We start from the raw sequence: 13,529 nt of genomic DNA on the forward strand, positions 1-13,529 counted from the left end.
TTTGCTGATCACACTTCAGAAACGTACATCATCTAATCTGTATTGCATTTTTTTCTTTTGAGGACTAAATATTAGTAATACAGATCCTTGTCTTCATAATAAAAGCTGAAAAGAGTTATATTTGTGTAATTAGTATAGTTTGAAATTGCCACATTTTCCTTATCTATGAGATAAAGAGCGACGCTTCTTTCCTGCCAGGGGTCGGGGAAGGGGATACGAGCAGGAGGAACCAGCCTCCGCTCTCTTTCCTTGCCTCCTTATACAATTCCCTTTTGCCCAAAGGAGTCAATACCATCTACTCCATATCACACACGGTATTGACATCGTAATGCTAAATGACAAAATGTTGCGTGAATTTTTAAACATTCCTATGACAACAGTAATGTACTGTACTAATGCACATTAAATACGTATGATATGACTACATATAGCCAGGCCCGGGGAACTCCAGAATTTCCCAGATATACGCCCCCCCCCCCCCTGCCCCCCCCCCCCAGTCCCTTATCCCCCCCCTCCTCAGGCTCCAGTCGAACACCTCACAGGTCCACTGAATAAAAATGTGCAAGAAAGGCACCAGACATTAGCGGCTGTGAGGAGTGTGTGTTCTCCCTCTGCTCCACTCTGCCGGTGAGGGGAGGGGAGCTCAGCTCCCCCTCTGCTCTGGGGGGAGGTGTTGCCTGTGGCGTGAGACCCCCCGCGCCTCCTGCAGTGAGGAGCGAGGGGGCGGGGTCCGGGTGCGGTCCACTCCGTGGGCGAAGCCTCTCACACCAAAGTGATCTCCACCTCCTCCGTCTTCTCCACCTGCCTGCGGGGATGCTGTTTCGGGGGAGGAGGTGCCGCGCGCACCTGCCAGGGGGAGGAGGAAAGGCGGAAACACGTGAGCCACCAACACTGATGATACAAGCTCTAAAGCGCATGCATGATTTCAGTTTCGGCTTCGGAAATCATCGCCCGCCTCCACCCATGGACTTCTGCCCTCTGTGTACACAGGTGGCTGTGTACCAATCTCAGGCAAGTTTCCGGGAGAGTAAAACAGAACCGGACCTGTGCGATGTGGACGTGGACATTTGGTCTACGACACACTTGGTTTATCTCCACATTCAGAGGGTTTGGCAGTATAAAGCCTCCATTAGAAGTGGCACAGTAACAGGGGGAGGGGGAGAGGAGCACTCACAGGCCGTAGCTTCCCGGGTCCTCCATCGGGGGTGAACCGCAGGGGCTGCTGGGAGAAACCTGTGGAGTCCGAGCTCAGACTGCTGCTGTGATCTGCGAGTGAGCAAGAGGAGGAACGAGGGGGAGAACTACAGTCAGACACCGCAAGCGAGACATCCCAAACTCTCTCACAGTCACTCGTACTGCTGCTTTAACCTGGTACTGCACATTGTAACAGCAGGACAATTAAGCGCAAATGTAATCGAAGAGAAAAACAGTGACAGGGAACAAAAGGAAATAGTCATATTCTACTCTCACTGTAAGTCACTGGGAGAGACGGGTCTCAGACGAGAAGTATAAGCTTCTAACTGACATCTTTGACAAAAGTCATCAATATGTTGTTTATAGGGCACTAAATATGCGTGTGAAGTTTAAAAAAAAAACCTGTTTAAAAGTGAATGTATTAAAGTATGAAAAATGCTGAAATGTATCATTTCAAATGTTCAATTATGTATCATAATTCCAAGGTCATTCGCAGGGTCTTACTGTGGGGGGGAGGCTTGTGCGACGTGGGCGTCAGCTTGTGGTCTCCGTTGACGGAGGGCGAGCGGGGGAAGGCGGGGGCATGGCCGCCCTCGGGGCTGGTGTAGGGGCTGCACGGCGGCTGGTCGTACAGGGGCAGCGGGGGCAGAGAGGGGTGAGGCTGCTGGGAGGGAGACACCTGCTGGAGAGAGCGGGTACTGATCACGGCCGGTCCCTGCCACACTGCTCACTGGCATTCCAACTGCCGCACAGGCTTGTGGGTAATGACCACAGAACCCTCCCTGGCTTTTGGGGCCCTTTGATAAAGAGCCGTCTTGTAAACAGCTTAATTGCAGGAAGGATACAGCCCCTCCTGCTTCAATCAGGACTTCAGAAGCACAGTATCAGATCAGATTACCCAGTACAGAGCACTGACAGCACAGGAAATGAGCTGTCTCGCATTCAGTCTCCGAGCCTGGTGCCTGTTCAGCGGCTGTGATATTATTTACACAAGATAATGTATAATGTGTGAGTTTTGCATTGATAATATACATATACATACGGTATGTGTCTGCGTGCATTCTTTCACGCAGTGTGCACGCGTGTGCGTGTGTTTACGTGTGCGCGCAGTACCTGCGTGTCAGGGCACCACGGTGTGTCTCCATTTTCTGAGGCGGTCAGGTCCTCCACCAGGACAGAAGGGAAGACGCCCACGCGGCCGTTGAACTCGCCCTCCCAGAAGCCGTCGTCCTCCTGGTTGTCCTTGTTGAGGATGCGGATTATGGCTCCCTCAGGGAAGGACAGCTCATCATCCGTCTGGCCCTCGTAGTCATACATGGCCTTCACAAAGCTCACTGTGGAGGGAGAGGGAGAGAGGGAGGGAGGGAGAAAGGGAGAGAGGGAGAGAGGGAGAGGGAGGGAGGGAGGGAGGGATAGAGAGAGGGAGAAAGGGGGAGAGAGGGAAAGAGGGAGGGAGAACAGATGGGGTAAGAGAAGGACCGAGAGGCAGGAGGGATGATGTGAGAACGATGCCAGTATCAGTACCAACTACGAACACCTGTGTCAGTAGCACTCACTGACAAACACACATCGCAAATACCTTTATCTGAATATCAGTCACAATCCCTCTTTCACACAATCCTGAATAAAAGATGGCCAAAACATAATACAGTAAACCAATTACTCTTCAGCCTTTTTTTAAAACATAATGTACAACATTTGCATCGTACAGTAAAATAAATGACACACAATCCTCAATTGCCTTCCCTGTCCACTAGATGGGAGCATTTCATTTTCATTTTTATTACACAAACCTCAATGTTTTCTTTCATAATCAGGACATGTTGTCTTTCTACACAAAATACTGTCCCGGGACTATTTAATACAGAGACTATGTATGACTATGAGACGTCTGTATGACATCATATTAACACGACAAATGAGATGCATTGCTCGCCTACATCCATCTAAACTGGATTGTGGATTATTAAGCACGATGTGTATACCACACGTGTACAGTGCAGTAAGTATGCCTCACTCACAGTTGGCGTCTCCGTTCATGCTGCCTGAGGCCAGCTCAGGCTCGGTGGAGTTGCTGGAGGTGTGGGATCGAGCGTCGAGGGTGGCCAGTGACTGCAGCATGCTGAGGAGGCTGTTGGAGGTGGGGAACTGCAGGTACTTCTCTGGAACGTAGCCCACGTGGCCCGTCTTATTCCTGGCCTGAAACGCAGAGCCCCGGGCAGTGTGAACATCAAACGCACGGTCATATTACACGGAATGAACTTTACTGCTGCATGTCGGATTTTTTAAAAAGTCAATACGAACGGAGGGCTTTTCCTGCATGCTGAACAGATGGGTCAGGGCGGGGCCAAAGGTCAGCTTTAATCAGGGCTGAGTATATGCGCTCCCCGTTTCAAATACGGTTGGTTTTTCCTGTGTTGAAACATCTGCCAGAGGAATGCTGGGAGAACAGCCTATGCTAAACAGCAGTATGACAGGGTGTTGCTGGGGAAACAGAGCCCCACCCTCGTCGCTGAAGTGAGAATTAGGCGGAGGAGGAAGTGTAAAGGAAGACGCTCTGCAGTCACAGCGCTTCAACAGACCGCCAGGCTCTCAAACACAAAATGGAGGCCGTTAGCACCACCCCCTCTTAGTCCAGGGGAAGACGACAAAGGTTTATGTGTGTTATGTAAGGCATTAAAGCACAGCTGGGGCACACCATAATTCTGCACTAAACTCTAGGTAGATACCATATTCAGGCACTTCACACAAGCAAACACAGCTGCCTTACATAGAGACTAGAGTATGCCAGCGTCGAACAGATACTATGATCACACGCCTCACAGGACAGGAGCGGAGGTTAGGATGCACTACTTCATAGACATGGACAACACGTCTAACGAGTCTATTAAGCCATTCATCTACTGAACCACCTATCTATCAAACTATCATCCTCTCCTCCTAGAAATCGATCCATAAATCCATCTCTCTCTGCAGAGTTGTTCTCCATCTCTCATGAACGCTGTCCGAACTACTTGCCTAACCGCTGTGCACTTTGTAAGGTGAACATGTGCACAGCTGATGCACTGCACCAAAGTGAGTCAAAAGATAGTGAGTCATTTCGCGATTCGTGCCTGGGCGGGCTACAGCAACATATATAACAGGACTCGAGCATGACCATATGTTCTGTATGTTGACAGAAGGCATTATTTTAATCAGTGCGGTTATTATCATTATCATTATTTATTTGCTTGGCTAAACCTTCCAAGTATATAATATATATAGAGACGGCAACGGCAATAAAAAAACTGCAGCTCTGTGGGGGAAAACTCCCGCCGCACAGGGCAGCAGTTTCGCACATGCTCATTTCTCATTTGTGTCCTTGGTCACGTGCACAACTAAGAAAACGCAGTGTAAATGACGTGCCTTGGTGGATGAACCAATGAAAAAGGCTTGGGCAGATGCCAAACAAAGACGCAAACATTTTACGTCACAGCAAATTTTTGGAAATAAAAATCTGCGGGAAAAAAAAAAAAACGAAGTATAGATTGAACATCAGTATATGAGAGAAAATATTTTTAATTAGCCAAATATAAATGCAGTCCAATGGAAAAATAGGCTTTTTGAGGAAAAATATAGGTATCACTAGGGGGCGACCTCATATCAATTGGCTAAGCAAATAGCTGGAGAGGTGGCCCCCTTGGCTAAAACCCATATGTGGGGTGGGTTCCACAGTTACTGTACTATATGTATGTACAAATATTAATTTACAAGTATTCATTGGGGATCTATGCAATTTGGGTTAATTACATGGCAGAACTGCTTCAAGTGGCCTTAACTTACACAGCTGAAAGGACCAAAATGGATGATCTCCAAATATACAGCATACATACTGGGCACAGAGTATTTTGGACAAAAGTCCATCAAAAAAGTCCACAAAGGATAAGTCGTTATCGAGATAAGCGTCTCGTACCTTCACCCAATCCTCCATGTCCCCATCCTCAATGACTTCCAGCACTTCCTGCTCCTCGATAGTCAGCTCATCTGGCTGGGAAGCCTGAGAGACAGACAGACAGACAAACAGACGGACATTAGCGACTGGTCCCAAAAACAGTTCTGCGTGGCTAACTCTGCCTCCTCTTGGTGCACAGAGCAGCGCACACCGCAGATTAGAGGGCGACTCTGCACGCGTATGTGTGTGTGTGAGTGTGCCTACGCAGAACACCTGGTGGTGTTTGCGTGTAGCTGAGATTATCACCTTCCGTATCAGGTGTGACGCGATTTGGAAGAGATGGCTGAGAGTGACATTGAGAGCTTGACTGAACGGAAAGAGCTCAACTCCGCCCCTATCAGAGCTGTTTTAACTAAACACACATGACCTTCATGTGGAAGAAAGCTTGTGGAAGAAATGGGCGGCCAAAGACGTTTATTTAATTTTCCTGTTTGGGTATGGGTGGAAGAGAAAGATATGAAGAGAAAGAAAATGTTTTGTGATTCACGATAGGAACACAAAACTTTGTGGCTTTGTTTGCATATACGCGTCTGTAAACAATTGTGAGTGTATGACCTTGCCAGAGTTTGAGAACTTCAGAGCTGTGTCTGTTTATCTTCCTCTAAGTTTCAACACTAAAGCACCTCACCGGTGTGTGTTTTCCATTAGTTCACAGGAGCAGTAGGCCTTGCTGATGTGTGGGTGTCGTCCATTACCTTATAGGAGTAGAGCACCTTGCAGGTGAGGGGGTAGTTGCGGAGAGTGCCAGACGGACTGGAGCTGCTGTCATCGAACACCTCCATGTTGTCCTCAAACTCCTCGCCTTCCTCCCTCTCGAAATCAGCCGTTGCCTGCCGACACAAGGCCAGAGGTCAGAGGTCGAAGCAGCGTACCTTTCAGCACGGCGGGTCCCAGAGGAGAGATCGCACGCGGTCTCACGGTCGACGCTCGGACTGCAGCGGCCGGACAGACGGGGGGAGGAGGAGCACTGGGGGAGGGGTGTGGTTTCCAGTCACCTGATCCCGGTGATTATGTGATTAGGCTCCTCCCTTCCTGCGCTACCTGTGGGAATCTCACTGGGGCTAGTGGATCAGGTATGCCACCTGGAGCCTAGGCCCGCCCCCCTAGGGACAGGTAAAGGCAACCTGACCCGGGCACAACAATGCCCCGACAGCAGAAACAACCGAGGAGTCTCACTCGCTCCAGATCTGACACAGTAAACTCCCACCTTTTATTTGTTTAAAAGAGTGAAGACATATGATCCTGTTCCTTCTGTACATAACTGGGTGTAACCTCAAATCTTAACTCGGTCAGGCCATTTCAAGCCTGTTTAAAAGGAGTCATGGTTCTCATTTTCCTGGGATACTGCCCTAAAAAGGAGTGTAACACTAGTACATTGACTACTGTGTCTCCACACAGTGAGAAGCTTAGCGCTTCAAAGCTACCTGTGTGCTTGATATCAATGCGCATGTGTATGCATGGGGAGGTTATGAGAGACAGACAAACACATAATAGTAGTTAGGACAGATGCAGTGTGACCTCTGTGTGTCCATGAGATAATAAATAAATAGTAGCTCCTGCTTGATCACTCTCTAAGGACAGATGCTTACATCACACACGTGCATCAATGCCTTGTTTAGTTCCTAAGGATCTGCGCTTGCTGACATCCTGGGAAGACTGATAAAAGTTTGGCTTCTCATCCCTTCAGATCACAAACTATTTTGGGGGACGCACCGTGGGCAGCGCAGCATGTAATTAGACATCGACTCCGGCATCCTGAAATGTGATAGCCAAGGAAGGGCACAGGTTTTAAATGGTTTGAGAAGCGCTCTTTAGGGAACATCTCGAGACAAAGCTCTCCCTCCCTTGTCCCTCCCTCCTCTCGCTCTGCAGTGTGATGTGAGAGGAATGATTAATGCAGCGGAGGGCCTGTTAAACGGGGCCTGTCCCGGTCAGACCCCCGCAGGAAACCAGGGTGTAGCCACTGAGCTAAAACCTGGCCTCTCCCATCACCATCATCTCTGCCTGCATGCGCCCACCGTGTTGGGAGGTCAAACTTCTCAACAAAGGGTGTGTGCTTAGTCTACGGGAGTGTGCTGCGTCCAGATTAAAAACAACACGTATACAATGAAAGTAGATACTGTCCTGAGTCAGTTCTGATTCTGTCATCTACATGTTTGTGTAATGAATCTACTTGCTGTTTTGTGAGGAGAAAGACAGTGAATAAAATATATATAAAGATTCCTTTACCATCACATCATGTAGTGACCTTGCTACGTAAAAACGGTTTTACTTGCTGTTCTACAATTGCAACATTTTCTCCCAACATAACCCCTGCTAGCACACCATAGAAAACATCCTTACAGTGTGACATTCATACAAGAAATATACTCGCAAGGAAAACATTTCCATTGAATGCTTTCCCTTTCTTTGCCAATGATACCTTTACAGCACCTTGGCACTGATCACAGCCTGTTTGAATGGTAATCATGGAGCTCTTCGTGGTGAGTCATATAATCTTCAGGTGGATGGGTTATGACCCAGAACCATTGAGCTAAAGTTTAGATGGCTGACAGTCATATATGAGTTATATCCAGCAGATATGGATCAGTTTTGGAAGCATGCCTGAGAGGCAGAAGACTAGCAGGAACAGTACATTATATACGCATGTCCAGGTTAAGATGGTATGAGGTTAAACATATGGCGTGAGGTAGACAAAGCAGATGCGTCTCTGTATCCGCTATTTAACTACCCATTTATGAGAGGCACTAAATTATTCACAATTGCACTGACAGATTCATTGATTGGAATATTCATTTAGAACACATGGCCAATTTATAACAGGGAACTGGGTCTATGGAGCAGTTATTGGCTTAGACTTCACCACATCAGTGTAGATTTTACTACTAGAATATCTGCAGAAAGACCCATACCCACACTTCTATTCAGAGTGATGTACACAGCTCATATTCCGTACATATTATTAGTATACACACATGTACATTTACTGAAGGAACTCAGGTTCAGAACCCTACTGAAGTGTAAAATGGCCCCCAAATGGAATCTGCAATCTTCTTCCTGGTTAGGAAAATATTATGCTGCCATTATATAATGATGATGGTAATTACTGGAGGGTGCATAAATACCCACCAAATCTTTCTGTGATATAACGGTGCCCCCCCCCTCCAACCTTGATAATATTGCAGGAATCCAAATTTGCATATGAATGAACTTCCACCATGTAAGTTTAAAGCTACGGCACCGTCAGTCATTTCCTTCCCTCAAATGATCATAATACGGCGTTAATGGAGTCTGTCCTGACAGGGGAATTGAACGCTTTCACTTCTTAGACGGAAGCGGCTGGGAAAGAGGAGGATTTGTGCTAATAATGCATTCGGTTACCACCTCTGACAACACCCCTGGATTCTCCTACAGAATTTTTGTGCGATTTGATGGACAGAGAAAATGACATTGAAGAAAGCAGAGTTCCCCATTATGCGTGAATACAGTCTATTCAAGGAAACCCTTTCCCAACCCTTTGACGGTGAATAAAACGGCAGTTTTGACATGTTTGCGGAGATGAGGGGCTTGCAGATGTTTTAAGACGTAACGACGCACTGAAAGAGATGTAAACTCCGTGCAGCAGGCAGGACACGAGTGATGATTAGGACAATCAGGACGATGATCCTGACAGAGAAGCTGCTGGCCTCCCCTGTGGAGCGGGGACTCACTGAACCACTTCATTTAGGGCAAGTCCATTTACCTCGGTGTCAACCTGAGAAAAATACTCCCGTATTTAATTATACCCAGCGCAGTGCACCCCCCCGTTCCCCCCTCGCCATGAATCACCACAGACGAGGTGGAGGAGGGAGACAAACACGCTCCGTTTATTCGCAGCAAACAGAGCGTTCCCGGGAGCCGCGATGCATCACCGCGGGCCAGGGGAACGCGCGGTTAAACGATCCCCGCCAAGAGCTGGTGCAGGGATCCGCCTGACGACAGCTGAAGGCTAGCCTAGCCGTCTGCACCATACATCTGAGAGCTGCTCCAAGGACAGCGGCTCTTTCTGGTAAAGAGGTCTGACCGGGGGGGGTGGGGACCTGAGAAGGCTACCTATGCGAAGGGAAGATGGTCTGACTACTCCACTCCCCCACCCGCCCCTACGGGCTGATATCAGACGTCAGCACGCCTCCCTCAGCCATCTGGAAGCGGGTGGGGGGGGGGGGGGCAGGCGGGATGTGGCTGGCACCCGTTTTGTCTTTTGCACAATGATGATGACGGCACCAGAAAGGAAAGCATGCGGGTGTTTTTTTTGTGACGCGAACAGGGCGGGCGGTGTTTGTGTTGGGAAACGTGCCATGTCCGGTGTGAAAAGCTGCATTTTTTCACTCTGCGGTGAGGGGGGTATGGCTCACGCTAATAACACTGTTTGCCAATGGAGACTGTGTGCCAATGATGTAGCTACATGCTTCCTAAAACTACACTAGCTTTAAGAGGGCCAACAGATATACACATTGGCCTTAGATCTAGAAAGCATATACTGAGTGAGGGAAAGTGTTTAAAATGGTAATTGTGTATAATCCAGTGTATGTGCATGTGGGGGGACTTAACTAGTCTACTACATCTGCCTGCTTCATACAAAGCTGTGATGTGATTGGACACACTAGGAAAAGTTAGCTTCAAACAAGGTCAAAGTTTTAAACAAAGGTGAAGGTGTTCAACTTGCCTTTATTTTGAGCTGTGCGCTACGCCAGGCTTCAACACTGCCTCCATAGGAATTTAATGGCTTGATGCAGTGTCCAGTGTTTTGACGCTGATCATGTGAAAGTGGCTTTAGAAGCAAGAAAGCGGTTTCAAATAGTCTAATAATACACACCCCATGCTCTCTGGTAGTGAGGGATTATGGGTAGTGTTGTTTGGACAGATTGTGTAGTATAAGGCATAAATGCAAGGCTGCATCGTGAAGATCTGCACTAAAGGTCAGGGATGGAGGATAACTGGGGTGGGCGGGCAGTGGGGCTCACCGAGAGTGAAGGATCGTGGGTAGTCAGCGAGGGCAGGGTGGCCCAGCGCTCGTTCTCCAGCTCCTCCATCACCTGGTTCATGGCGCTCTTCAGCCAGGTGTCCACAGACACGCCCACCTGTCTGAGCAGGTCCAGCCGAGCCTCAGCCTTCAGCTTCACCGTCTGAAAGAGCGCCGTGTCAGCGGTCAGAACTGCAGTCAACCCAGCACAAACCACCAGCACATCTCATACAGCAACATCACAGAGCACAGTCAACCCAGCACATCTCATACAACAACATCACAGAGCACAGTCAACCCAGCACACACCACCCCAACACATCTCATACAGCAACATCACAGAGCACAGTCAACCCAGCGCAAACCACCCCAACACATCTCACACACACAGAGCACAGTCAACCCAGCACACACCACCCCAACACATCTCTTACAGCAACATCACAGAGCACAGTCAACCCAGCGCAAACCACCCCAACACATCTCATACAGCAACATCACAGAGCACAGTCAACCCAGCGCAAACCACCCCAACACATCTCACACACACAGAGCACAGTCAACCCAGCACACACCACCCCAACACATCTCATACACACAGAGCAGTCAACCCAGCACACACCACCCCAACACATCTCATACAGCAACATCACAGAGCACAGTCAACCCAGCACTGTCACACACAGCAACCTCACAGAGCAGAGTTAACCCAGCACATCTCACACACACTCAGAGCACACACAGAAACACAGGTAAAGATAAACACATATGATGTGGAAGCACTCAGGGGAACATTTCAATAGGGCTCAGGTTCAATAGGAAAAATGGGCCTTTCTCTGCCTCTTTAGACAACCGTGGAAGAAATTACCTCCCACAGCTATTTTTAGGGAGCTACATGCAGCAATCGTGACCTTTTCTTCAAACCCAGCCAGAGTCCAATTTCATTTGACCTCAGACATATAAAAATTAAATAAATAAAAAATGCTGATTCCTGGCGAATAATAGCTCTTTGCAGTCAGACACATCTATCCACCAGACTGTCATTTCATACGAAAGGTTTTACATTTTAATATCCCAGCAGCACTCCAGCTAATGAAATTCTGGGGGCTAATCGAATCAAATCTTATGATGAGAAAGGGTACCTGAAATCTCCAAACCCAGATTCCAGAAATAGGAGAGTAAAGACTGATTAGCGCATCCTGTGGTATGCGTTCTAAGCAGAAGCACTCTGGGACAGGGGCCTTTCTCCCTGGCTCTCACAGAGAAAGCAGCAGGGGTTCTGCAAAGTCCAGTGCAACTGGACAAGAGGTAATCCCTCAGGGACCAATCAGGAGCCAGAGAGTGAGAGGTGTAGGGCCTGGGATAATTGGCCCTTCTGTTGCCGTGAGCGGTCCTGGTGAGTGGGCCGTTCCTCCTCGAGACGTCGGCCATGTCAGAAACGCTGAAAAAGCGCTCAATCTGAATGCCGGCATGAGCGAAAGTGCGGCCGCTTCCCTGACTGACAGGAACTGCTGCCGTGACGATCCGTCCAATCGACGCACTCGACCCAGCCTCCTGGATCAGCCTGTAGTCATCAAAGTGCCTATGGCTGCTCAGCACATCCACATTGGCTCGACGCCCCAATGCCCCCGAGCCAGAAACATCAGCACGGCCCCCGCCGTTGCATTGCGTGCATGCGATTAAAGCCACAGTCACACGAATTCAATACGTCCTTGTTAAATAAATGACTGTACAGACAACACCTAAATGGACCCACACGGTCTCCACACACGACAGACCCTTTCAGCACTTCTCTTTTGTTTTCCCAACAAAAAAAAACAAAAAAGAGATTTAAGTAGAACTGATAATTAACATGGTGCCCGGCTTTTAAATATTTGATGTTAAGTACACCTTCTGTAGGCTATTGGGCTGTTTTGTCTGCTGCATCCTGTTTTGCACGACACTCAAAATAAAAGATGATGATTCTCAAATGTATACTTTTTTAGTCCATTAGCACTTAATGGGTAATTAAATATTTATACAACTTATTAAACTAATGGGATTTGAACACTGCCTACGGGGAAAGAAGGAAATCAATCATATGTTTTATTTGTTTAGTTTTCAGACCAGTTAAGCACATTCATGCCTTAAATGACACGGCCTTATTCTTCAGTTATTTACTGATTAAGATGATACGATTTCACAGCTTCTACGACCATCACATAGAATATTTATCAGCTGTCCAGCTGGGGGCACCAGACACCTCTAAAAGCAGGCAGGCCTTTTTAGATTTGATCACAGGCTGAGACTGGCAGGCTGGGCTCTCAAAAGATCGATTGAGGGAAATAAAACACAGGGGACAGCGCATCTCCAGAAGGTTAATGTATTCATCACAGACAGAGCACAACTGCCCTGGCCAAAGTTATAATGTTTCCCTTAAACAAGCACGCAAAGCTCACTCACTCACACATACACACACACAAACCCACACACATACTCACGCACACACACACACACACAAACACAAAGCTCACACATGCACACACAAACCCACACACATACTCACACACACGCACACACACGCAAACACAAAGCTCACGCATGCACACACACACACACACACACACACAAAGCTCACGCACACACACACACACACACACACACACACACACACAAACACAAAGCTCACACACACACACAAACAAAGCTCACGCACACACACACACACACACACAAAGCTCACACAGGCACACAAACACAAAGCTCAAGCACGCACACAAACACAAAGCTCACGCACACACACACAAACACACACAAACACAAAGCTCACGCACACGCGCACGCGCGCACACACACACACACACACACACACACACACACACACACACATGCATGCATGTAGAGCAGACAGACCTTGCGACCAAGCGCACAAACACACGCAGCATCCCACAGGTATACACGGACACATAGAGGCACACACAAGCTAACCTCTGCTTTTCGGATACTCTCCTTGGCCTCCTCAATCTTCAGCTCCAGTTCATTGCGACTCTGCTCTGAAGGCAGGACCCCATGAGTCTCACACTCTTCCAGTGTCTAATGTGAAAGAAACAACCATTCAAACAAATGTATGTATAAGTATATGGGATGACATGGTACATGGTACATGGTAATGTATATGAGATGACAACATGTTGCAGTGCTTAGGGAACTGGAGTAACCATAAGGCTACTTTCCACTTTTGAGAAAGTAACTGTTACTCAACCCTTCTAAAGTTACTCAACTATGCCCTAGTACAAATACAGCTGTATATCTGGATATTATTATATAAAGTGTGATTTAGTCCAGATAAGGGTGTGTGCTAAG

The 13,529-nt window shown here is 47.9% G+C and overlaps 1 protein-coding gene across 4 annotated transcripts in view; it reads right to left on the minus strand.

Annotated features, from left to right (window-relative positions):
* Positions 1-633: 633 nt before the first annotated feature.
* Positions 634-13,529, minus strand: part of LOC133107831 (F-BAR and double SH3 domains protein 2-like) — a 68,578-nt gene continuing 55,682 nt past the window's right edge. For 2 of the 4 annotated variants that reach the window (XM_061217047.1, XM_061217044.1), the window contains 9 exons: positions 13,155-13,259; positions 10,189-10,350; positions 5,881-6,015; positions 5,147-5,230; positions 3,216-3,393; positions 2,308-2,528; positions 1,699-1,873; positions 1,175-1,266; positions 634-846 (listed from right to left, as the gene is read on the minus strand). In XM_061217047.1, the coding sequence (XP_061073031.1) occupies positions 763-846; positions 1,175-1,266; positions 1,699-1,873; positions 2,308-2,528; positions 3,216-3,393; positions 5,147-5,230; positions 5,881-6,015; positions 10,189-10,350; positions 13,155-13,259 (1,236 nt within the window). In that variant the 3' untranslated portion in view covers positions 634-762. Of the gene's footprint in view, positions 847-1,174; positions 1,267-1,698; positions 1,877-2,307; positions 2,529-3,215; positions 3,394-5,146; positions 5,231-5,880; positions 6,016-10,188; positions 10,351-13,154; positions 13,260-13,529 lie in introns of all 4 variants that reach the window. The other 2 variants (XM_061217045.1, XM_061217043.1) reach the window with 1 other exon arrangement.

Source organism: Conger conger, chromosome 13, assembly GCF_963514075.1.
Source record: "Conger conger chromosome 13, fConCon1.1, whole genome shotgun sequence".
NCBI lineage: Eukaryota > Metazoa > Chordata > Actinopteri > Anguilliformes > Congridae > Conger > Conger conger.